The sequence below is a fragment of the Artemia sp. Qi Xiang Cuo genome, chromosome 9 (assembly GCF_049724085.1).
Source record: "Artemia sp. Qi Xiang Cuo chromosome 9, ASM4972408v1, whole genome shotgun sequence".
Lineage (NCBI taxonomy): Eukaryota > Metazoa > Arthropoda > Branchiopoda > Anostraca > Artemiidae > Artemia > Artemia sp. Qi Xiang Cuo.
The window spans coordinates 6,845,989-6,873,181 of record NC_142802.1 but is presented as its reverse complement, the minus strand read 5'-3'; the positions used below and the strand labels follow the sequence as shown (position 1 = coordinate 6,873,181).

Sequence of the window (27,193 nt, the reverse complement as noted above, 5' to 3'; positions counted from 1 at the left end):
ATTGGCGCTTTACTGAAAACCAATTTTATGACAAATATTTTCTTTTGTACTTAATATTGAAAATAAACATTAAAATTGAATATGCAAATCAAGCTTGAAACGAACAAAAATCACCAGAAACAAGAGTTTGGGTATGATCTCCTTCTCTCACTGTAAAAGTCTAAAACCCAATACGTCATTGGCGCTTTACTGAAAACCAATTTTATGACAAATATTTTCTTTTGTTCTTAATATTGAAAATAAACATTAAAATTATAGTAACATTTTGAACTGATGAGCTTTCAGCAACTAATATCATTATACATAAAATATTCAGTTTAATTTATTAACTCTTTTCAAAGTTGTTAAAGGCAAATATAGTTTCCCTACAAACAAGTGTTTGGATACTGCCTCCTTTCCTAACTGTAAATAAAAACCAAAACCTACTGCGTCATTGGAGCTTAACTGAAAACGGATTATATTACAAATATATTCTTTTCCAGTTCTTACAGTATTGAAAATAAAAATACAATTACAGTGAAATAAATTCTTGAACTGATGCATCTTTCAACAATTAATAACATTATACATCAAATATTCAATTTGATGTTGTTTATACTTTCCAAGACTGTTCAAGACGCATATAGTTTTCAGTAAAGCGCCAATGACGCAGAAGGTTTTAGACTTTTACAGAGAGAAAAGGAGGTTACCCAAATTCTTGTTTGCGGTGATTTTTGTTCGTTTCAACCTTGATTTGCATATTCAATTTAAGTTTCACTCGTTTTAAGATTTATTTATTAATTTACATTAATATGTATTGTATAATTGTTTGCATTGATTGTTTATTTAATTTATGTTCGTTTTAAGTTTCATTTATGTTTCAATAGGAAAATTTTTTTTTTCATTTTAAGCTTGATATTTATATTCAATCTAAGCATTACTCGCTTTAAGATCTATTTATTCATTTATATTATTACTTGTTGTATGTTTTTGCTATGATTGTTTATTTAATTTCTGTTCGTTTTGGGTTTCATTTATTTTTTAATAGTAATTTCTGGTCGTTTTGAGTTTGAATTTTAAAAGGTAGTTTTATCTGATGAGCTTAAGTTTAAAATGGTCATTACTTTTATTTGAAAATATTATTTTTAGGAAAGTTTTTTTTAATTAATTTTAGTTCGTTTTTGATCGCAAAAAATTTCAAATTTTTAAAAATTACTTATTTCAAAATCAAACTTTAAGAAAACTCAAATGTTCATCAAAGTAACAAAACTGATATCAAAGTAACAATATCAAACTGAAAAAATGGGTTTGTATCAACCTCGGAGTTTTTATTATCTGATGTTTGAACTATTTTTAGCAAAATTGCTATCTTAAATTTTATCGAATGAGTTTAGGGAAAAGGGGCATGGGGGACTAGATTAAGCTTCGGTCTCTTTTGAATCTTTAAAAGTGAACTAGAACTTTCTATTTTCAATCAAATGAGCCCTCTTTGAAGTTTATATGAGTATCACTTCTATAAGAACCATATATCCCCAGAGTATAACTTACAACGCCTATCCCTGGGCCTTGGGGGTTTGTGTTGACCCTGGAGTATTAATATCTCATGGTTGAACTATTTTTAACAAAATGGTCACCTGACATTTTTATCGGATGGTTTTATCCGTCCGATACACCCAAAGGCGTGGAGGGCGTGATGGACTAGTCGCCCTCTGATCTTTTTTCACTCTGAGAAAATGAACTACAACTTTTAATTTCCATTCAAATGAACCCTCTCTGAAGTTTATACGAGCATACCTCCCATAAGAACCATATATTCCCCCAGAGCAATACTTACAACACCTGCCCTGGCCCTGAAGGGGGGGGGATGTCGACACAGGAGTTTTTCTTATTTGACCTTTGAACTATTTTTAACGCAATGGCAATACTTAAAGAAGTTTTTCTTGTATGATATATTAACTGTTTTTAAAAAAATGGCTACCTAAAATTTTTATCAGATGTATTTGGGTAAAAAGGGCTTAGGGGAGGGGGAAGTTGCCCTCTGGTCACTTTTGACTCTTAAAAAGGCACTAGAACTCTTGATTTCCAATCGAATGAACCCCCTTTGAAGTTTATACGACGACCCCTTCTATATGAAGTGCCCCTGGGAAAAAATAAATGGAGTGTATGGGGAGGCTAGCTGCCCTCCAATCTTTTTTTACTCTTAAAACGGGAATTACAACTATCAATATCCAATCAAATGAGCCCTATAGAAATTTTATACCAGCATCCCTTCCATGACAACCATATATCCCCCCAGGGCATAACTTACAACGCCTACCCCCGGGCTCTGGGGGGCTGTGTCGACACCGGAGTTTTTTTGTTATCAGAACTTTGAACTATTTTTTAGCAAAACATCTATCTCAAAATTTTTATCTGATGCATTTAGGGCGTGGAGGAGGAGGGGGGGGGGCTAGTTGCCCTCCGATGTCTTTTGACTCTTAAAAAGTGAACAAGAACTTTCAATTTCCAATCAAATGAGCCCTCTCCGAAGTTTATACGAGCATCCCTTCCATAAAAACTATATATGCCCCTAGAGCATTAGCCAATAACGGCTGCCTCCTGATCTTAGTGGGGTCCGCCGATATAAAAATTTTTTTTATCTGATGTTTGTACTCTTTTTAACAAAATGGCAATTATAAAGATTTTATTGAATGGCTTGGGGAAAAAAGGGTGTGTGGAGGGGGGGGGGGGCTAGTTGCCCTCGCATATCGTTTTAATCTTAAAAATTTAAATAGAAAATTAAATTTTCAATCAAATAAGCCCCCTCTGAAGTTTATACGAGCGTCCCTTTCATAAGAACCATATACGCCCCCAGGACAACACTTGCAACGCCTATCCCCCGGGCTCTGGGGGGCGTTTTTGTTATCTAATTTTTGAACAATTTTCAAAACACTGGCTATCTCAAAATTTGTAGAGGACGGGTTTGGGGAAAAAAGAGCGTAGGGGGGGGGAGCTAGTTTAACTCTCTTGACTCTTAAAAAGTGAACTAGAACTTTCAATTTCCAATCAAATGAGCCCTCTATGAATTTTATACGAGCCTCCTTCATAAGAACCATACATGCCCTTAGGGCATAACTTAGACCACCTTCCCCTGGGCCGTGGGGGCTCCTCTTGAAACCGGTGTTTTTCTTATCCGACCTTTGAACTATTTTTTTTTAACAAGATGTCTATCTCAAAATTTTCATCAGATGAGTTTTGAAAAAGAAGGCGTGGGGGGGGGCACTTCCCTCGGATCTCTTTTGACTATTAAAAAGTGAGCTCGAACTTTCAATATCCAATCAAATGAACCCTCTCTGAAGTTTATATGAGAATCCCTTTCATACGAACAATATATGCCCCAGGGCATAATTTATAACGGCCCTGGGGGTTATGACGACACCTGAGTTTTTGTTATCTTACTTTTGAGATATTTTTAACTTAATGGCTATCTCAAAATTTTTATTGGATGCATTTGGGGAAAAGGGGGCGTGGGGAGGGGGCTAGTGGCCCTCCAAGCTCTTTTGACACTACAAAACTTATCTAGAACTTTTAATTTCCAATCAAATGAGCCATCTCTGAATTTTTTACGAGCATCCCTTAAATCAGAACCATATATTCCCCCAGGACATAACTTACAAAACCTGCCCTCGGGCCCTGGGAGACGGTGTTGACCCCTGAGTTTTCGTTATAAGGTCTTTGAACTATTTAAAAAAAAAAAAAACTATTTCAAAGTTCTTATCTGATGGGTTTGAGTAAAAAATGGCGTGGGGGGGGGGGGGGGCTAGGTGCCCTCCAATCTCTTTTGACTCTTAAAAAGTGAACTAGAACTGTCAATTTCTAGTCAAATGATCCCTCTTTGAAGTTAATACGAGCATCCCTTCCATAAGACCCATAAATGCCCCCAGGGCATAACTTACACCGCCTGCCCCCGGGCCCCGGGTGGGTTTTGTCGACACCGTAATTTTTGTTATATGATCTTTGAACTATTTGTAACAAAATAGCTATCTCAAAATTTTTATTGGATGCATTTGGGGGGGCCTGGGGGGGTTGAAGCTGGTAACCCTCCAATATCTTTTTACGCTTAAAAAGTGAACTAGAACTTTCAATTTCCAATCAAATGAACCCTCTTTGAAGTTTATGCGAGCATTCATTCCATAAGAACCATATATGGCACCAGAGCATAACTTATAACCCTTGCCCTTGAAGACTGTGGGGGGAATGTCCTGCTCAAACATAAAATTTCCAGAAATTTCAACCACGTTGAACAAAATGGCTACATCAAAATTTTGATTGGATGTGTTTGGGGAAATGGTGGGCGTGGAAGGGCCGTCAGCTGCCTTAGAGTCATTTTTGACTATTAAAAAGGGAACTAGCCATTTAAATTTCCGATCAAATGAGCCCTTTCTGAAGTTTCTACGACAATGTTGTCTATACAAAACCTTATATGTCCCCAGGGCATAACTTACAACCCTTGCCCTGAGGGATGTGGGAAAGTTGTCATCCTCAAAGACCTAATTTCCAGAACTTAAAACTACGTTTAATAAAATGGCCGTCTCAAAATTTTTACTGAATGTGTTTGGGGAAAAGGTGGACGTGAGAGGGGGGTTAGTTGCCCTCAAATCTTTTTCGACTATTAAAAAGGGAACTAGCCCTTTGAATTTCCAATCAAATGAGTCTTTTTTGAAGTTTCTACGAAAATGCCTTCTATAGAAACCTTATATGCCCCCAGGTTATAACTTAAAACCCTTACCTCCAGAGTTGTGGGGGAGTATTCTCCTCAAAAACATATTTTCTATCGGGAAATCAACTACGCTGAACAAAATAGCAATCTCAAATTTTTGATGGGTGGGGTTTGGGGGAATGATGAGCGTGGTGGGGGGACTAGTTGCCCTCCAATTACTTTCGACTATTAAAAAGGGTACTAGAACTCTCGATTTCCAATCGAATGAGCCCCCTTTGAAGTTTCTACGACGGCCCCTTCCATATGAAGTGCCTCTGAGAAAAAAAATAATAATATTAATAAATAATAAAACATTGGAGCCGTATGGCCTTTACCATAGGCAACGTTATAGCGTTGCCTCTGATGCTAAAAAACTTTAGCGTAAAGAGCGAGGTTTTAAGGAGGAGGCAACCCCCTTCATGTACAGAATAATTTCTGTTCGTTTTAAGTTTTAATGTCGCTCCTTACTTCTGTTAAAAAAAACCTGTTTTTTTATTTAATAGCACCCAAGGCTGAATCGTCATGCTTTTTTTTACCATTTCTCTTTGATAGTACACTCTAACTCAGTTGAAAAACTCAAGTAGCTTTTTATCATACAAAGGCAGGAAAAAAGCTTTTGCTAAACTTTATCATTTATGAGGACCCCAGTAGTCACACCCAGTTAGTAATATCGCAAGTCAGTAGGTAACACAGTTTATATAATTATCCAGTAAGTTTACCGCAGATGATTTCTGGCTCTTCATTCTCGGTGCGAACAAAAAGCTCCTCCCACTTATTTGTGCACATATTGTCCACTTATTGGTTGAGCCGGCCAAGTGGTTTTGTCAGTACTTGTTCCGTAGGTGATTATTCTTTGTCTACCCGTGAAAAGATCTAATGCCGCTTATGTTTATACGTTCTCTGGAGCACTCGCACCTCGGTCCAGGTTTTTATAATGGGTGAGATAGGGAAAAATCATACTGCTAATTATATAAACTGTGGTAGGTAATGACAGTCTGTAAGTTTCGGGCGAACCACAATTTCAGTTGCTATAGTTTGTTCCGACACAAATTAGTAAATAAAACACGGGCGAATTTTATTCCAGGACAAGTTAACTTAAATTTCGCAGCGTTAACACTGTGAACCGGATGGTGTAATTTAGAAGACGATATGAATAAGTTGCTTAAACTGATGTTTTAACCCCCCCCCCTACCTCCTCGATTCAATAGTGCCCCCTCGGTTCAATAGTAATCAAAACTCTAAAAAAAAAAAAAAGTTTTGATAATCAATAAATACATCAAAACAGTCAGCTTATTATGCTTGTTCTAAATATATACGATTCATTAAATCCATCAAAAGTTACGAGCCTGAGAAGATTTTCCTGATTTTTGAAATAGGGTATGAACACCCTCCTTTTTTCCAAGGTGATCGTATTGAAATAATGGTCCTAGGAGATCGGGAGGGAGTGCATTCAAAAGGAAATTAAAAGCTCAATTGCCCTTTTAAAAGACCAAAAAGATTGGAGGGCAGCTGGCCCCCCTCCAACGCCCATTGTTTCTCGAAGCTATCTGGTCAAAATTTTGAGAAGGCCATTTTTTCCCTATAGTTGAAAGATCAAATAACTATGTTATTAGGGGTAAAACTACCCCCCACAAGTCCGTGGGGAGAGGCCTGTAAGCTATGGAATTTGTCCAATGTTTAAGTATAGTATCTTTTCTATTGAGAAGTATACAGATATTTTTTGGAGGGGGGCAATTTCTTGCTTGGGGTGGATTTACATAGGAAGAATATTCCTTGAGGAGGAAAATTTCGGGGGGGGATATTTTCCAGGGGATATTTTATACTGGGGGATTTGATAGAATTTCTACACGAAATTCTTTTTAACTGTCTTGGATTCTCTTTGTCATCTCAATTTTGCAGGTGGAGATGTATGGGGGTAATACCTAGGGGTTATTTACCGCATGTTTTGATTTTCGAAAAAAAACCTCCACGGAAAGATGTATTTATGGAGTGATCGAGAAACCGATTAGAGATTGAAATCATTTACTAATCAAAGTATGCTAAGGAGAATTTTTCAGGCTGAATTGTCCGCAACTAAGTTTGACTGTTTGTCCCGATTTTTTAAGAACAGCTACTGAAACACATTACAATAGATATCTTCTTTAAAAGTGCTAACAGCTTTAGCGTAAAGAGCAAGGTATTGAGGAGGGGACAACCCTTCAAAAAACGAATATTTTCTGTTCGTTTTGAGTTTTAATCATGCTCCTTACTTTCAGTTAAAAAAAAAGTTTTTTATTTAATCTATGAAGGAACTGTCCAGTGACAAATAGAAAGCTGTATAAAATAGAAAGCTGTGTAAATATAAAATTCAAAGCTGTAAAATTGGTTTTGTAAATTACTTTGGAAATGGTATAAAAAGTTTCCATGAAAAAAAAAATAATTGTTTAAAATCAATAGACCTTTTGAATAAACAAGTCAGTTCAACCGTTCCAAAATGATTTTCGATATTTTTTCTTTTCTAATTTATATTTTCTCCAAATAAACTAGACAAATTTTTTTTCGGAAGTTCAAAAGTAACATGATATTCAGAAAGATTTCCTATGAAAGGGGAGCGTGATTCTCGCTTCTTCATAAAAAAAAAGATTATTTGAAGCAAGCTTCCCCTGGAAACTCCAATATGATTTTGTTAATAACCTCTTTTGTATACCCGCAACTTAAATAGAGGTTTGGCAGTGCAGCGGGAAGAATCTGTATCCATTGTTTGGGCATGATAAACTATGCATGGTATCAGGGCAGTATCAATGATTTATGTTCGGGAGGTTACTTAGGTTATTTTACCCCCAACCCCCCCACCCCATTCCCCTAATGCGCATATATATAGCCCAAATTATATTATTATATAAACTAAAATACTATATTTTCAAAATTTTCACTGGTGTTCCAGTAATTATACCAGCTCAACTGGAGTAAAAAAAAATATTTTCTATATTTTTTGAAAAAAAAACTGAGGTGTTGATTCGACATTGAAAAAGGAAATTAAAAAAAACAACAAATATATCGGTTCTTCCCCCAAAATAATTTTGTTTGGGGGAGGGAGGATGTTCCGTGATAGTAGCCTACGTACCAAACTTTCACGGTATACACTATATACACTAATACTCACACTATAACATGGTACGTGATTGCTTTACATCCACGCGGCCTTTCCAGGAAGTTATAAATTTTCGATTGTAGTTTCCTATATTTTGCATCTTTTCTGGCCTTAATTTGTTCAGGCCCTAACTGACTTATACTTTGCCGATGATGATGACTCACTTTAGATCCGTTTTCTATGATGCATGGTAATGACTTTACTGACCCGACCAAACTGCAAAAAACAAATTGTCGGTAAATTCGGTAATTTTTGTTAACAAAATGTAACAAGCCCTAAAAGACGAATACTACTGGTAAGCTTTCAAATAGCCCTGAAACATAGACAAGACAGATTTAAGTTCATCAGTCAGAACAGAAATAGCGAGTAAGCGACCTCTGCCCCTAAATATATTCCCAAATAAGTTGCAGATTATATATATATATATATATATATATATATATATATATATATATATATATATATATATATATATATATATATATATATATATATATATATATATATATATATATATATATATATATATATATATATATATATATATATATATATATATATATATATATATATATATATATATATATATATATATATATTGATAAACTGATAATAAGGAAAATTTGTACAAATTCGAGATGGTTACACTAGACGGTCTTATAAATTTAACAGGACTTGGTAAGGATGGTAAATTCATGACAAACTATTTTATAAATTTAGTTCAATGTTTAAGTGAAATTCAAAAGAATTATTAAATTTGCAACTATTTTCCAAATGGCGCAAATTTTAAGTAAAATTGGTAATAATTGGTAAATCACAACATTTTAGCATTTTTGTAAAACAAACATTAAAAAATCTGCAAATTCCTCGGAATGTCAAAAACCTGTTACTACCTACTGATAAAAGCCACTGAAATAATTTTTACAGCACATGCACTATGCTTCGATAAAGTTTATATTCTTTTAGGTGACTTATATCTAGGGTTAGAAACTTTTCAAAGATGAAAAATTTGAGAATTCGCTCGCACCTATCAATCTAAGATGTTGGACCTTCTCCAGGTCCATTATGCAAAATTTAAAATTGAATTTTATCCTTGGAGGGTCAAAAACTCGGCCTATTTTTACGAATATGGACAATGACTTTTTATTAACGACTTTTTGGTTTTTATTACCAAACTGTACAAGAAACATATTGTCAGTAGTTTCGGTAATATTTGGTAATAAACCTTTGTATGGTAACGTATGATTTGCAAGGATTATCCACAATTTCTTCTATTCGCTTTTAGGATGGGAGGTCCAAACATAGCAAAACGTATTAAAATATATAACATAGGCTTATATTGAGGCAAATCCAGCTATTGTTGTTAATGTAACTATCAGTTAGAATTTTTGGTACTGGTGCATTATGCGGGCACCGCTATATACTATATCAAGGAAACCAGTCGAGAAAACTGTCAAACGGGCTATTTGCAAGAGACCGCTATAGATAAATGATTGCAAGGCCGTGGTTTCTCAATGAGTTACAATATTTAAACGATTGTTTTTTGGAGTTTAGGGAGGGGGGAAATGTACCTAGGTTAGGTTACGCACTTAAGACATGCTATACTTTACCCCCCACCCCCACCTCTAATGTACAAATATATAGCTCAAATTTGTTTCTAAACTATTATATATTTATCCTAATTTATTTTATTTCATTAGCATTAACCAAACTTGACTTTTTTTGTGGGCCCGCATAATGCACCAGTACCAAGAAAAATATTTTCGTTCATTTTTAACACAGGTACAAAGAGAGCTAAGACGAAAGTATTTTCACCAGCTGAAAGCAGAGCTTATTTAAGAGTGGGCGAGCTTTCAACGCTAAAACTATCCCGAATAAGTTGTTTTTAACTGACCGTGTTTTAATTTGTTCTATTTAAGGCCCATTTATGAGTCTTTGTTAACTGTCATAGTCCTACAAAGCTTAGAAAATCGGATGATGTAAAGAGTTGAGAGTTAATAAGACGGATGCCCCCTTATGCACAGCATAGTTTCGTTTTAAGTTTTGATGTCTCTTATTTCAATTGATTTTTTTTTGTCATTAGCATTCAAGGATAGGATCTTAACGGATCTTAAAGTGGATTTTAAAGTGGTTCTATCAACTGCATTAGTGCAATTTCAAAAGTTATAAAACTGAGGATTCTCAATTATTAATAGAAGAGTGACAATCTGGTCAACACATCCTCTCTCCATCTTGAAACCAGAAATTTTCCTTTAAAAACTTTATCTTCACCATCTCTTTTTCTAATAATCATCTTATCATGCTAAGTAATTTTTATCTTACACAAATTATACTACTGCTTCTGCAATTACTACGCTCATTCTTATCACTTTTCTTAAAAAGAGGTTCAACACCATCTACATTGGAAAAACCGCAATGAGTTGTGATTTTGCAAGCAGAAGTTAAAGTCAACCATATAGACACCTCAAGAGTCTTTCCAACGAGAAACAATCAGATTATTGTCTTGTACTTCCATTTTAAAGTGCACTTCAATTCCACTGGTTTGCGATGATTTACTGGTTTATTTCTGTAGGCCAATCTGTTTCTTAAGCGTGTATCTGAAAGGTGAGGGGGAACCCCTCCTTTTGTGGTCATTGTCTTATTTTTGCTTTGTTTCCATGTTAAATTTTAATTTAGTAAAAAGAACGCAAAACCTGGTACTTTTATGTGGAACTGTAAGCCAGTAAAGCGAAAAATTATCTTAAGCCATAACTGTGTTTTTAAGGCGTCATAACACCTAACCGTCAGGACCACTAACGTCAGGACATCGACAAAATCCGTCTTAACGTCGACAAAAAAAAATTCTGTCAAAACCACTAACCGTCAGGACACCGACAAATTTTAAAACTTTAGTTTTTTAGGGTTTAGGGGGGAAAGGTACCTGGGTTAGGTTACGTATTTAATATATGCTATGCTTTACCCCAACCCCCCTGATGTGCAAATATATAGCCGAAATTTGTCTCTAAACTATTATATACTTATTGCTATTATATAAACTTACTAATTTTTGTCGATGTCCTGACGTGTCGATATCCTGACGGTTAGATGTTATGTCGTTTATTGCTTATGACGCTTAGATGAAATGGTAGAGCCCCTTTTTTAAGTAAACTCTCTGCTCTTCTGTTTTTGCACTATACGCCATATACCGTAGCCCACGCCATTGCCATAAACATTCTTTACAAGTAACCAGGGAGGGTGTAAGGAGAGAGACTTTAAATAGATTGGGATGGAGGAAGGGCGAGCGTTGCTGTGTTCACCTCAGGCAGCTTGGTGCCGCAGTGAGTTGTCAGTTGTAGTATTTTGTAAACTCTCTGTTTCTCTGTTCTTGCACCATAAACCATACACCAAGCTCAAGGAATTAGCATAAATAGTTTTTTTTTTCTTTGTTTAATCACTGTCTTGTAAAAGCACTTAATTTAAATATGATTGTAAGAACATTTGAAAATGTAAAAAATTGTTTTTTTTTTAAAACTAAGTATACAAACGAAGCTCAACCAACATGCCTTTTATCTCTTTTTGTTCTTTCCGTCTATTAAATTTGAACTACTAAGTTAGAAACTGGCTAGTTGATGTTTCTTAGAGTAGGGAAATTCTTAGCAATTTACGGAATAAAACCTAGAGCTGGACGGACACCTGCTGTTTTTAATACGGCATATTGCCTGGGAATGTTTAAGCAATTGCCATGTAAGACTTGAAGAGTACTTAGCAGGGTTTATTCAAATACTTCGAGGTAACTTACTGTAAGTAAAGAGCGATCAGTGCACCCAAATCTCTCTGTCTAAAAAAAGGAAATGATGGCGAAAGTCAAAATAATCCCAAACAATAATATTATAATAATTTGTTTCTTAAGATGATTATAATGTATAAAGTTAATTAATTTCGAACTACTCTTAAAGGTAATTAAATAAAAAAAACTAGTTTTTTTTAACTGAAAGTAAGGAACGACGTTAAAACTTAAAACGAACAGAAATTATTCTGTATATGAAAGGAGCTGCCCCCTCCTCAACGCCTCACTCTTTACGCTAAAGTTTTTTGATTGTTTAAAAAAAAAGAGTTGTGAGAAAGCAAACTTTAGCGTAAAGAGCGAGGCGTTGAGGAGGGGGCATTGTCTAAAAAAATAGAGTTGTGAAAAAGCCAAACTTTAGCGTAAAGAGCGAGGCGTTGAGGAGGAGGCAGCTCCTTTCGTATACGGAATAATTTCAAATTCAAATTCACTTTATTTTTCCCTTAATATTCTTGTTAACAACAAAAATTTTGTTTTAAGTTTTAAAGTCGTTCCTTACTTTCAGTTAAAAAATAACTTGTTTTTTTTATTTAATTTTGGATGTTTTTGAATTAATGAAGATTTTGATATTGGCTCACCGTACATGACTAATTGAAATAAAATTTGCATATTAATTTCACTTTTATTGGTTAAGTGGCTTTCTCGAAACTTGTTTAATTTTATTTACGAACGTTTTTATTATTAATAAATATACGTAACTTACGAATTAACTTACGTAACGAACTTCTGTATTCATATATTTTTAATACGTAAATTAGGGGGTCCGCCCCCTAGTCAATACCTTGCTCTTTCAGCTATAGTTCGGATTTTGTTCCAATTCCTAAAAAATGACCGCTTAATCACAAAGGCCGTTATTTAGAATAAATAGCTCTTATGAAAGTACTAAAAAATCTTTGGCTTAAAGAGCGAGGTATTGACTAGGGGATGAACCCAATCATATGCGTAATATTTTCTGTTCGTTTTAAGTTTCGATGTTGCTGCTTACTTTCAGTTGAAAAACTTGTTTTTTTATATTTACTTTCTGATCTTTTTTTAAAATAATGCTGGGAAACCCGGCGCCCCCTTCATAGCAATGTCCCTTCCCCCATGACAACTTCCCAATAACCAATACTATATGTTAAAATTGGGTAAAGTTCATAACTTTCAGCCCTCCCCCGGGGACTTCGAGGGACTAAGTCATCCTAAAAGACATAGTTATCACATTTTCGACCATGCTGAACAAAATGGCAATCTCAAAACTTTGATCGGAAGACCTTGGGAAAAAAATGTGCATGGGAGGGGGCCTAGTTGCCCTCCATTTTTTGGTCACTTAAAAAGGGCACTAGAACTTTTAATTTCCGTTCCAATAAGCCCTCCCACGATATTCTAGGACCACTGGGTCGATATGATCACCCCTGGGGAAAATAAAAATAATAAAATAAACACGCATCCGTGATCTTTCTTCTGGCAAAAAATGAAAAATTCTACATTTTTGTAGATAGGAGCTTGAAACCTCTACAGTAGGGTTTTCTGATACGCTGAATATAATGGTGGATTTTCATTAAGGTTCTATAACTTTTAGGGGGTCTTTCACCCTTTTTTCAAAAATCAGCCAAATTTTCTCAGGTAACAAATTTTCTCGCGTAACTTTTGATGGGTAGGATTAAGCTTGATGAAACTGATATATTTGAAATCAGCATTAAAATCTGATTCTTTGTATGCATCTATTGGTATCAAAATCCCGTTTTCTAGAGTTTTGGTTACTATTGAGCCGGGTCGTTCCTTACTTACAGTTCGTTACCACGAACTGTTTGATAAGCTTAAGAAATTTGTTTACGTCTAAAAATAGAGAATTAGTACCAAATGAAACTAAAAATTGCAAAACACATTAGGTATGTCTTAGAGCCCAATGGAGGGGGGGGGGGGTCAAATACTCATATGTAAAAACACTAAATTTTACATTTCTCCCTAGAAATTTGATAACAGCTGCGTGTTTAATGGTTCCTTAATTTTTTTTTCCCCCAGTACTTCACATATTGAAGTACTAAGTTGTGAAATGAGCTTTCAAAAGAAAACTCATTCTGACGTAAATTAAAAGTTCGGGTGTTGTCTTTCAGTAACAAAAGGGGTTGGCCACAGGAAAGTGTCTAATTCTGTCATTTCTCGCCACAAATTCAAATTTTTGGCCTGAACAAGCCTAAATACTATAAAATGAAACATTTTATATTCCCATTCAGTCTTATAGCTATGTTTTCACCTTCTCAGCTTCAGAGGAAATGATGCCACGCAATAGCACATTCATTCCTATGGATTAGATAAAACAAAACAAGATTTTTTTAACTGAAAGTAAGGAGCGACATTAAAAATTAAAACGAACAGAAATTATTCCGTTTATGATAGAGGCTGTCCCCTCCTCAACGCCTCGCTCTTTACGTTATTAAATAAAAAAAATTTTTTTTAAACTGAAAGTAAGGGGCGACATTAAAACTTAAACGAACATAAATGAGTCCGTATAATAAAGAAACTTTCATTTCCTCAACGGTTCTCTCTTTACGCTAAAGTTTTTATTGTTTTAAAGAATAAAGTTGTGAGACAGAGAAAGACTTTATCGCAAAGTGCAAGGCATCGAGGAAGGGCCAGCGCCTTTCATATATAGAATAATTTATAGTTAGTTTAATTTTTAGTGTCGCCCCTTACTTTCAGTTTAAAAAACTTGTTTTTTTATTTAATTTCTGGTCGTTTTTTAGTTAATGCAGCTTTTATTTTGGCTCGCCGTCATTGAATAAGTAAACAAAATTTGCATAAAAAATGTTCTTTTCTTTTGCTAAATGGCTGTCTCTAAATTTGGTTCTGACGTAATTTACAAATTAACTTACGTAACGAACTTCTATTTTCGTATATTTTTCTTCTGGAAAAAAATACAAAGTTGCAGATTTTTGCAGATATGAGCTTGAAACCTATGTTATAGGGTTTTCTGAAACACTGAATCTGACAGTGATTTTCATTAAATTTTTTTCACTTTTAGGGGATGTTTCCCCCTCTTTAAAAAATCAGGTAAGTTTTCTCAGGCTCGTAGCCTTTGATGAGTAATACTAAACTTAACAAAATTTATATATTTAGAATCAGCATTATAATCCCATTCTTTTGATACATTTATTGACATCAAAGTTTCGTTTTTAAAAGTTTCGCTTACTATTGAGCCGTATCGCTTGTTTTTTTTTTATTGTTTTTTTTTTATTAAGTATATGTTATTACGTATATGATGCGGTTCTCCCCTTAGTCAATACCACGCTCTTTACGTTAATAGTTAAAAAAATTTTTAATTCACACACCCCTTAATCACAAAGGCCTTTTAATTATAATAGATCGCTATTTTTAAAGCACTAAAAAAAAAAAAACTTTAGCTTAAAGAGCAAGGTTTTGAATTGGGGGAGAACCCCCTCATATAAATAATAATTTCTTCTCGTTTCAAGTTCAAATGTTGGTTTTTACTTTCAGTTGAAAAAACTTGTTTTTTTAAGTTTAATTTCTGATCGTTTTTTAAATAATGCTGGGAAATCCGGCGCCCCTTCTGATAAATATCCCTTACCCCAAGGAAACATCCCCCACTGAAAGATTCTCCTGAGTAACCCCCTCTTCCAGCCCCCCAACCCCCCCCCACCACCAAAAAAAATTCTTCCTGAAAATGTCTGTATACTTCCCAATAACCAATACAATATGCAAGCAATGGACAAAGTTCACAACTTGCAGCCCTTCCCCTGGGAACTGTGGGGGTTAAGTCATCCTAAAAGACATATTTATTAGATTTTTGACTATGCTGAACAAAATGGCTATCTTAAAATTTTAATTGGGTGACTTTGAGAAAAAATGAGCGTGGGAAGGGGCCTAGTTGCCCTCCATTGTTTTTGGTCACTTAAAAAGGGCACTAGAACTTTTAATTTCCGTTCCAATGAGCCCTCTTGAGATATTCTACCACCACTGGGTCAATACGATTACCCCTGGGGAAAAAAAAACAAACCAAACAAACAAATAAACACGCACCCGTGATCTTTCTTCTGGCAAAAAATGCAAAATTCCACATTTTTGTAGATAGGAGCTTGAAACCTCTACAGTAGGGTTCTCTGATACGCTGAATATGATGGTGTGAATTTCATTAAGGCTCTACAACTTTTAGGGGGTCTTTCACCCTTTTTTTGAAAATCAGCCAAATTTTCTCAGGCGCGTAACTTTTGATGGGTAAGATTAAACTTGATGAAACTTATATATTTGAAATTAAAATTAAAATCTGATTCTTTTGATGCATGTCTTGGTACCAAAATTCCGGTTTTTAGAGTTTTGGTTACCATTGAGCCGGGTCGCTCCTTACTTACAGTTCGTTACCACGAACTGTTTGAAAGTTTTTTTTATTGTTTTAAAAAAGTAAAGTTGTGAGACAGAGTCAAACTTTAGTGTAAAAAGCGAGGCGTTGAGGAGGGGAAAGCCCCTCTTATTTACGGAATAATTTCTGTTCGTTTTAAGTTTTAATGTTGCTCCTTACTTTCAGTTAAAAAAAAAAATTTTAATGTCGCTCCTTACTTTCAGTTAAAAAAAACTTGGTTTTTTTTATTTAATTTCTGAACGTTTTTGATTTAATGCAGGTTTTGATTTTGACTCACCATACATGAATAATTAAAACTAAATTTGCATATTAATTTTACCTTTTTTTTGGCTAAATGGGTTTCTCCAAATTTTGATCTAACGTAACTTACGAATTAACTTAGATAACGAAATTCTACGTTCGTAAATTGTCATTGCGTATAGGCCTATTCGGGGATTCTCCCCCTAGTCAATACCCCGCGCTTTACGTTAAAGTTCAAATTTTGTTCCAATTCTGTAAGAATGGCCTCTTAATCACAAAGGCTGTTAATTATAATATTTTGAATTTGAATTAATTAATGAATTTTAAATTAATTTTGAATTTGATTTTGAAATAAAGTTATCAAGTATTTTGCAGTAGGTTGAATAGGTGGTATCAAGACATGGCTAATTGTAGACAGAGAAAAGCCAAGACCGATAGTCCAAGTATTTGAGAGGCAAATGTTTAAATGGCTGGGGCACGGGTAAATGAAAATACAAAAAAAACTTTAGCGTAAAGAGCGAGGTAATGACTAGGGTTGAACCCAATCATATACGTAATTTGTTTTGGTGGTTTTAAGTTTTGATGTTACTCCTTACTTTCATTTGAAAAAATTGTTGTTTTTTTTATTTAATTTCTGATCTTTTTTTTAAATAATGCTTGGAAATCCGGCACCCCCTTTATAGCAATGTCTCTTCCCCCATGAAAACTTCTTCCATGGAAAGATCCTTCCACGTAACCCCCTACCCATTGCCCCCAACTACCAGGAAAAATCCCCCCTGAAAACTTCTGTATACTTCCCGATAACCAATGATAATTATAATTATTGGGAAAAGCTCATAAGTTGCAGACCGTCCCCTGGGGACTGTGGGGGATTAAGTCGTCCTCAAAGACATAGCTAATGTATTTTTCGACCATGTTGAAAAAAATGATTATATCCAAATTTTGACCGGGTGACTTTGGGAAAATAATGAGCATGGGGGGGGGCTAGTTGCCCTCTATTTTTGTCACTTAAAAAGGGTGCTAGAACTTTTAATTTCCGTTCAAATGAGCCCTCCCGCAATTTTCTAGGACCACTGGGAGGATAAGGTCACCCCTGGAAAAAAAAAAAAAAAAAAAAAAAAAAAAAACATGCATCCGTGATATTTCTCCTGGCAAAAAAAAAAAAAAAAAAAAAAAAAAAACACGCATCCGTGATTTTTCTTCTGGCAAAAAATACAAAATTCCACATTTTTGAAGATAGGAGCTTGAAACTACTATAGTAAAGCTCTCTGATACGCTGAATCTGATGGCGTGATTTTCATTAAAGCTCTACGGTGTTTCCCCCTTTTTTCGAAAATAAGGCAAATTTTCTGAGACGCGTAACTTTTGATGAGTAAAACTAAAAACTGATTTAGTTTCAGTTACTATTGAGCCGGGTCGCTCCTTACCTACAGTTCTTTACCACGAACTGTTTGATCTCAGAAATTTTTGCGTTTCTCTCGAGAAGGATTGGTACAGGTGGCGTTATTTTCTCTTTTGTTGATTTTCTTTTTATTCCTAAAAAAGTCTTCACAGAAATAAAGTAGTTGACCGCCGTTACACAAGAGCTCAGGAACACTTATTGATGTATTGAATATGATCACATCGGATGGTCCGTTTAATCCTTGAAATCGAATAATAACTCAAACCATTGCAATAGATAGATAGATAGATATTTATTGCAATAAAAGCCACTTTGGGGCATGGCAAAAAAAGAAAAATCACACAAAATAATAACATGATTATAACACTCATAGCAAAGTATGGTAGCCTACATAACAATAACAACGCAAAATTACAAAACATTACAAAAACATAATAAAGCACACGATACCATTAAACTAACATAAATAGATAGATGTATGTTACATCTATCAAGGGCCATGACTACAAATATAACAAACAAGAAAACAACTTACACACATACAACAATACTTTCCACCCTCACCCCACCCCTTTATACAAAAATCTATCTCTATGTGACATACCCAATTTTATATACTTTGCTATCATTCTTATTGTCCCATAATTTTTTGATCCCATTACTGAAACCAACCACTCACTTGTCCCCACATTAACAAAAAAATAAATCTTTCCTTAGATCTTTCCTTAGAATAAGTATTTTGGCATAAGGCAGAAAAATTCAAATGCATCACAACCTCATTTTACGTCCATATCTGTCATATGACAATACATGAAAATAAGATTCTTAAGGTTTATTTTGTGTTGCCACAAATGTTTTTACCACCTCTTGCCAGAGGCCTTTGGCACATATTTATTGTTATAATTCCTCACAGGTGGAAGTGTTAGCCAAGGTAAATACAATCGATCATTTTTTTTTTATCATTACTATCGTTAGAAAGATTTCCGAAATACCTTTGTTTTAAGTGAGCGTTATTAGCGTGACCTCGGGTTTTAGTGAGGATGCTTGCAACAAAAAAGGGAAGGAAATATAATTTCCTCGTGTTGCCCATAGCCTACCTCTCATATAATAATATATATATATATATATATATATATATATATATATATATATATATATATATATATATATATATATATATATATATATATATATATATATATATATATATATATATATATATATATATAATATAATAATACGAAAATTATATTTTTAGGTTTATTTTATATCGCCACAAGTGTATTTGCAACACCATGCCAAAGACCTTCGGCACCTATTTTTGTCATAATTCCTCACAGGAGGAAGGGTTAGCCAAGGTAAATACAATCCATCATTTTTTTATCCTCACTATTAGTAGACAATTTTCCAAAAATATGATAAGTTGTGAAATGTACATGTTTTAACTAAGGTTTATTAGCATGACCTTAGGTTTTATTGGAAGGCAAACACAAAAGGGGGAAGGATGCAGGAATCCCCCGAAAACTAGATACTTGACAGAGTGAACTATTTCAGGAACGATTGTAAGTCTTGACCTATAAATATGCAAACATTAAACTAGAATGAAAAAACAGAGGCTGAAGCGGGAGCGGTGGCCTCTCTCACATTTAAGAAAGCCTTGGATCAAACAGGTTACATTAAAAGACTCCTAAGTAAAAAAAAAACTTTTCTACAGAAACTAAACTTCTATCAAGTCAAAGTTTTGATTACTATACGTGCAATAAAATCTATGATTTGATCAGACTCCAAGGATGTATTACTTTTTCACTTAAAGTTGACAATCAAAAGCTTTTTGCATAAGAAAATGTGCATAGTTTTAGGAAAAGGTGTTAAACTTCACCGTGAAAAGGTATGATAAAGGTGTGATATGTATAAAGAACAAAAGCCTACAATTCTCATAGGCCATACTGGTGCACATCATATCAACTGCCCCTACCCATATATACTCAGTCGGGTATTGAAAGCTCGTATCTCCATAATTATAAATTTTCAGTAGAACAAAAAAAAAACCTTACAACTTTTTTATTTCTCCGCCGATAATCTTAAAACAAAAACAGATTGATACGTAAAATCAATATATATCAATATGTTTTTGTTTTACAGTTATCGGGGGGGGGGCGAATAAAGAAGTTATAAGTTTTTTTTGCTCTTCTGAAAATGTACAATTATGAAGATACGACCTTTTGAAACCCGACTGATGATACGCAAGCGATACAAATAAATTTAATGATGACAACCCCACCCCCAACAGCCCTCAAGACAAGGCTTGTAGGTTATGCCCTGGGGGCATATAAGGTTCTTGTAGAAAGCGTCATCTTAGAAACTTCAAAAAGGGCTCATTCAATTAGAAATTGAAATGGTTAGTGCCCTTTTTAATAGTTGAAAATGATTGGAGGGCAACTGACCCCCTCTCTCGCCCACTATTTCCAAAAAAATATACGATTAAAATTCTGTTATAGTTATTTTTTCAACATTGTTGAAAGTTCTGGAAATTATGTCTTTGAGGATGACAGCCCCCCTCCCCCCACAACCCTAAAGGGAAGGGTTGTCAGTTATTCCTTGGGGGCATATAAGGATTTTATAGAAAGCGATGTTGTAGAAACTTCAAAATGGGCTCATTCAATTGGAAATTGAAAGGGCTAGTGCAATTTTTAATAGTCGAAAGTTGATGGAGAACTAACCTTACTCTCACGCTCACCATTTCCCGAAACACATTCAATCAAAGTTTATTGATAGCTATTTTGTTCAACGTAGTTGAAAGTTCAGGGAATTATGTATTTGAGGGTGACAAACCCCCCAGATCCAATAGGGCAGAGGTTGTAAGCTGTGCCCTGGGGGCATATAAGGTTTTATAGACAGCGTTGTCGTAAAAACTTCAAAAGGGGCTCATTCAATTGGAAATTGAGAGGGCTAGTGTCCTTTTTGATAGTCGAAAGTGATTAGGGTAATTGACCCCCCTCTCACGCCCTCCATTTCCCCAGTCAAATCAAATCAAAATTTTCAGATGGACATTTTGTTCAACGTAGTTGAAAGTACTGGAAACTAGGTCTTTGAGGATGACACTCCTCCCAGAGCCCTCAGAACCAAGGTTGTAAGTTATGCCCTGTGGGCATATAAGGTTTTTATTAAAAGCGTTGTCGTAGAAACTTGAAAAAGGGCTCATTCTATTGGAAATTCATTGGGCTAGCGCCCTTTTTAAAAGTCAAAAGTAATTGGAGGGCAATTAATCCCCCTCTCACGCCCACCTTTTCCCCAAACACATCCAATCAAAATTTTGAGATAGCCATTTTGTTCAACGTAGTTGAAAGTTCTGGAAATTAGGTTTTGAAGGTGACAACCCCTCCCCCCCCCCATAGGCCTCAGGGCAAGGGTTGTAATTTATGCCCTGGGGGCATATAAGGTTTTTATAGAAAGTGTTGTCATAGAAACTTCAAAAAGGGCTTATTCGATTGGAAATTGAAATGGTTAGTTCCCTTTTTAATTGTCGAAAGTAATTGGAAGGCAACCAACATCCCTTCAAGCCCATTATTTCCCCAAAAATATCCAATCAAAATTTTGAGATAGCCATTTTGTTCAACGCAGTTAAAAGTTCTGGAAATTATGTCTTTGAGCAGGACACTCCACCCACAGTCTTCAAGGCATTGGTTACAAGTTATGCCCTGTGGGCATATAAGGTTTTTATTGAAAGGTTTGACGTAGAAACTTGAAAAAGGGTTCATTCGATTAGAAATTCAAAGGGCTAGTGTCCTTTTTAATTATTGAAAGTGATTGGAGGGCAACTAACCCCCCTCTCACGCCCACTTTTTTCCCAAACACATCCAATCAATATTTTGGGATAGCCATTTGTTTCAACGTAGTTGAAAGTTCTGGAAATTATGTATTTGAGGATGACAACTCCCCCCCCCCCCAGAGCCCCTAGGACAAAGGTTTTAAGTTATGCCCTGGGGCATATAAGGTTTGTATAGATATTGCTGTCATAGAAACTTCAAAAGGTGCTCATTCAATTGGAAATTGAGAGGGCTAGTCCCCTTTATAATAGTCGAAAGTGATTGGAAGGTAACTAACCCTCCTCTCACGCCCACTATTTCCCCCAATAAATCCAATAAAAATTTCGATATAGCCATTTTGTTGAACGTAGTTGAAAGTCTTAGGAATTAGGTTTTTGAGGATGACAGCCCCCCCCCCCCTTCAGAGCCCTCAGGTCTAAGGTTGTAAGTTATGCCCTGGGGGCATATAATGTTTTCATAGAAAGTGTTGTCGTGCATATTTTAAAAAGGGCTAATTCGATTGGAAATTGAAAGGGTTATTAGCAGTCGAATTAAAAAAAAATATTTATATATTTTCACTTTTCTAACTTTAAGAAATCAAAAACCAATAAAAATTTTAAGGAATAAATATCAGCATATGTATTTTAAACTGAAAATGCAGATTTTTTCGGTAAATTCATTTAAATTTTTTCAGTCAAGTACAAATTATATTCTGGATTTTAGAAAGGTTGGGGTTTATAACCCTACTCATATTAATTTCTGCTCGTTTTGAGTTTGACTCTTATTTATTTTAATTTCTGTTTGATTTGGGTTTCATCTATTCTTTTTTTAGATTTGTGGTAGTTGTATTCTTGGTAGGTTATTTGATTCGATTTTTGTTTATTTTGGTTTAATGGAGTTCTTAACTTTTTTTAAAAACTGATTTTGTTGAAATTTTTTTTTTTTTTAGTTATAGCGTAAAAAGCCGTTGTGGGAAGCTTCCGTTATAGACTGAATAATGTCTGATTGGTTCAAGGTTTAATGCTTCCCTTAGCATTCATCTGAGAAAACTTTTTTTTTCTTATTTAATTCTACTAATATCAAAACTAAAATGTTCATTGGAATAGGCATTTTTTAAAATATGAAAAATCCGAGAACTCTTCAAGTTAAATAGCAAGACTATAATTTAGTAAAATACATAAAAACGAACAATGATTGCATAAATAAGTTATAGTAAACAAAAAACACATGAAACAAAATCAAATTCTGCAAAAAAATGGTAAAATTTTCAATAACTATCATCTTGAACATTTTTTTTTCCTTTTTTTAATTGCTAAGGAATAAAAAAAAACAAATGAGCGTGGATTGTCAGTTTAATTGAAATATAATGATATTTATTCCTTAAAGTTTTGATAATTTTTTATTTATGAAAGTAAAACAAGTGAAAACATTTAAAACATGTTTTGTTTTCAGTATGTTCCGGTCTTGAAAAGACATGGGTATCGGCCGTACTAATGTCAATTTTTCTAGTTTTGAGTTTGACTCAGCTATTTTTTGTAATTTCTGTTCGTTTTGAATTTCATTTATTTATTGATGGTAATTTGGGGTAGTTTTACGCTTGGTAGATTATTTAACTTTATTTCCGCTCCTTTTTGGCTTAATCGAGCTCTTTACTTTTCTTTGAAAACTTTTTTATTGGAAAAATTTCTTTAATTAATTTTTGTTCATTTTTTATTGACATTGTCTTTTTCATCGAAAAAAATATTTTATATCTTTTTAGTTTTTTTCTATAAGAGTCCATAGCTTGGGTTGCTGTTTGTACGTTGGAGAAACCTTTTCAACAATTTTTAATCCTGACACAAACAGTAACTTTTAAATTAATTTTATAACTGCTGAAGTTAACCTGAAAAATAAAACAATATCACCCCCAAAAGATTCTATGTATGCTCTTTGACAACCTAGATACACTTACGCTCATTTCATTTATTTAAATTGTAACAGCAGAAGTAATAACAGTATTAGCCCCAAAGTTTTAAATTAATACTCCCAGTCGTTCTCGATATATTGCTGAGGTGTCTTCTTGGCAGCCATAAGCATAATGCCTTTTGATTTAGTTTAAAGCAACATTTAGTTTTACAGCATAATGGGCCAATTGCAAGATTGTGGGGGATTGGCATACCCAATATACTTAAGGACATATTTGTTGGGCCGTTCTACTATGCTGAACAAAATGGCTGTCTCAAAATTTTGACTGCATGCATTTGGAAAATGGATAGGCTTGAGAGTAGGGCTGTTTTCCCTCCAATCTCTTTTTACTCTTAAAAAAGGCACCAGGACTTTTAATTTTCAATCGAATTAGCTCCTTTAAAATTTTCAATCAAGAGTGGTGCAGCCTATGATATTGCTTATATGCCCTTTTTAAAGCCTGCATGCACACAATTTTTTCGTCTAATTGAAACTCCTCCTTAACTTTCCTTAAAAGTATCAGCTTAATACCCTTAGCGTCATTAGTTACAGTAACTTAAAGGCAATGGGAACTTCATGGGCGGGTGTAAAAAGGGAGGCTTGGAATAGTTTGGGATGGAGGTGGAGCGTGCCTAGCTATGTTGGCCTCAGGCGGCTTGGTGTTGCAGTGAGTTGTTAGTAGTACTAGCAGTATATTGTTGCTAGATCGTTCTAATATGCGAACAAAATGGCTGTCTCAAAATTTTGGCTGGATGTGTTTGGAAAATAAAAGGGCTTGAAAGAAGGGCTGCTTGCCCTCCAATCTCTTGTTATTCTTTAAAAGGGCACCAAACACTCGTGCTGTAATTGGAGCGCAAGGGGAAAGACTTCAGATCATAGACAGCGCAATAGCGCTACTTAAGTAAAGAACGATGTTGGCACAATGTATTATTTATTTTATTTCCATACCCGGGCACTTCGTATCGAAGGAGTTGTCGTAGAAACTTCAAAAAGGCCTCATTCGATTGTAAATTGGAAAGGCTAGTGCCATTTTTGATAGTCGAAAATGATTGGAGGGCAACTAGCCCCCCTCCCACGCCCATAGTTCCCCCAAACCCATCCAATCAAAATTTTGAGATAGCCGTTTTTTCCAGCTTAGTTGATTTCCTGATAGAAAATATACTTTTGAGGAGGACACTCCCCTCAACCCTCGGGGCAAGGGTTTTAAGTTATGCCCTGAGGGCATATACGAACGATGTTGGCACAATGTGTTATTTATTATTTTTTTACTTTAGAGCAGGGCCCTTCGTATCGAAGAAATTGTCGTAGAAACTTCGAAAAGGGCTCACTCAATTGGAAACTGGAGTGGCTTTGCCCTTTTTAATAGTCAAAAGTGATTAAAAGGCAACTAACACCCCTTCCATGCCCACCATTTCCCAAAACACATCCGATCAAAATTTTGAGGTAGCCATTTTGTTCAACGTAGTTGATTTCCAGATATAAATTATGTTTTTGAGGAGGACACTCCCCCACAGTCTTCAGGGCAGGGGTTGTAAGTTATGCCCTGGGGGCATTTAGGGTTTTTATGGAAGGCGTTGTCTTAGAAACTTCAAAAAAGGCTCATTCGATTGGAAATTCAAAGGGGTAGTGCCCTTTTTAAAAGTCGAATGTGATTGGAGGGCAACTAGCCCCCCCGCCCAAGCCCATCTTTCCCCAAACACATCCAATCCAAATTTTGGGATAGCCATTTTGTACAGCGTAGTTGATTTCCTGATAGAAAACATGTTTCTGAGGAGCACACTTTCCCACAACCCTCGGGGCAAGGGTTTTAAGTTATGCCCTGAGGGCATATAAGAACGATGTTGGCAAAATGTATTATTTATTATTTATTTTTTTCCTTTAGAGCAGGGCACTTCGTATCGAAGAAGTTGTCATAGAAACTTCAAAAACGGCTCATTCAATTGGAAATTGGAGTGGCTTGCTCCTTTTAATAGTCAAAAGTGATTGGAAGGCAACTAACACCCCTTCCACGCCCACCATTTCCCAAAACACATCCAATCAAAATTTTCAGATAGCCATTTTGTTCAACGTAGTTGGAAGTCGTGGAAATTAGGTCTTTGAGGATGACAACCCCCCCTCCCCAGAACCCTCAGTGCAAGGATTGTCAGTTATACCCTTGGGGCATAAAAGGGCTCATGCGATTGGGAATTGAAATTACTATTGTCCTTTTTAATTGTCGAAAGTGAATGGAAGCCAACTAACACCCCTTCCATACCCACCATTTCCCCAAACACATCCAATCAAAATTTTGAGATAGGCATTTTATTCCACGCAGTTTGAAGTTCAGGAAATTATAACTTTGAGCAGGACACTCCCTCCACAGTCTTCAGGCCAAGGGTTATGAGTTATGCCCTGGGGGCAAATAAATTTTTATTGAAATCTTTGTCGTAGAAACTTGAAAAAGAGCTCATTCGATTGGAAATTTAAAGGTCTAGTGCCCTTTTCAATAGTCGAAAGTGATTTGAGGGCAACTAACACCCCTTCCACGCCAACTTTTTCCCCAAACACAAACAATCAAAATTTTTAGATAGCCATTTTGTTCAGCGTAGTTGATTTCCAGATAGAATTTATTTTTTTGAGGAGGACACTGCCCCACAGCCCTCAGGGCAAGGGTTGAAAGATATGCCCTGGGGGCATATAAGGTTTTTACAGAAAGTGTTGTCGTAGAAACTTCAAAACAGGTTCATTCGATTGAAAATTCAAAGGGCTAGTGTTGTTTTTAATAGTCGAAAGTGATTGGAGGGCAACTGACCCCCCTCTCACGCCCACATTTTCCCCAAACAAATCCAATAAAAATTTTAAGATAGCCATTTTGTTCAACGTAGTTGGAAGTCCTGGAAATTAGGTCTTTGAGGATGGCAACCCCCCCATCAGCCCTCAGGGTAAGGGTTGTAAGTTATGCCCTTGGGGCATATAAGGTTTTATAGAACGCGTTGTCGTAGAAGCCATTGTATTCAACGTAGTTAAAAGTTTTGGAAATTAACTCTTTAAGGATGACAACCCCTCTACCCCCACAGCCCTCAGGGTAAGGGCAGTAAGTTATGCCCTGGGGGAATATAAGCTTTTAATAGAAAGTGATGTTGTAGAAACTTCACCAAGGGCTCATTTAATAGGAGATTGAAAGGGCTAGTGCCCTTTTATTAAGCGAAATTGATTGAAGGGCAACTACCCTCTTCTCATGCCCACCATTTCACCAAACACATCCAATCAAAATTTTAAAGACATCCATTTTTTTCAACGTAGTCAAAAGTTCTAAAAATTAGATCTTCTAGGATGATTACCCCATCAGAGCCCTCAGTGCAAGGGTTGTAAGTTATGCCCTGGGGGCATATAAGGTTTATATAGAAAGTTGTTGTAGAAATTTCAAAAGGGGCTCATTTGATTGGAAATTGAAATGGCCCTTTTTAATATTTGAAAGTGACTGGAGAGTAATTAACCCCCCTCTCACGCCCATGATTTTCCCAAACATATTCAGTCAAAGTTTAGAGATGGGCATTTTGTTTAACGTAGTTGAAAGTTCTGGATATTATGTATTTAAGGATGACAAACCCCCCAGAGCCCCCAGGGCAAAGGTTGTAAGTTATTACCTGGGGGCATACAAGGTTCTTATAGATAGAGTTGTCGTAGAAACTTCAAAAGTGGCTCATTCAATTGGAAATTGAGAGGGCTAGTGCCCTTCTTAATAGTTGAAAGTTATTGGAGGGTAACTAACCCCCCTCTCAAGCCCACCATTCC

General features: G+C 35.4%; 1 protein-coding gene across 5 annotated transcripts in view; it reads right to left on the bottom strand.

The window, feature by feature from the left end:
- The window catches only part of LOC148948272 (potassium voltage-gated channel subfamily KQT member 1-like), a 420,960-nt gene that overhangs the window by 312,956 nt on the left and 80,811 nt on the right, over window positions 1-27,193 (bottom strand). For all 5 annotated transcript variants that reach the window (XM_089093855.1, XM_089093854.1, XM_089093858.1 and 2 more), the window contains exon 2: window positions 7,860-8,063. In XM_089093855.1, the coding sequence (XP_088949981.1) occupies window positions 7,860-8,063 (204 nt within the window). The remainder of the gene's footprint in view (window positions 1-7,859; window positions 8,064-27,193) is intronic.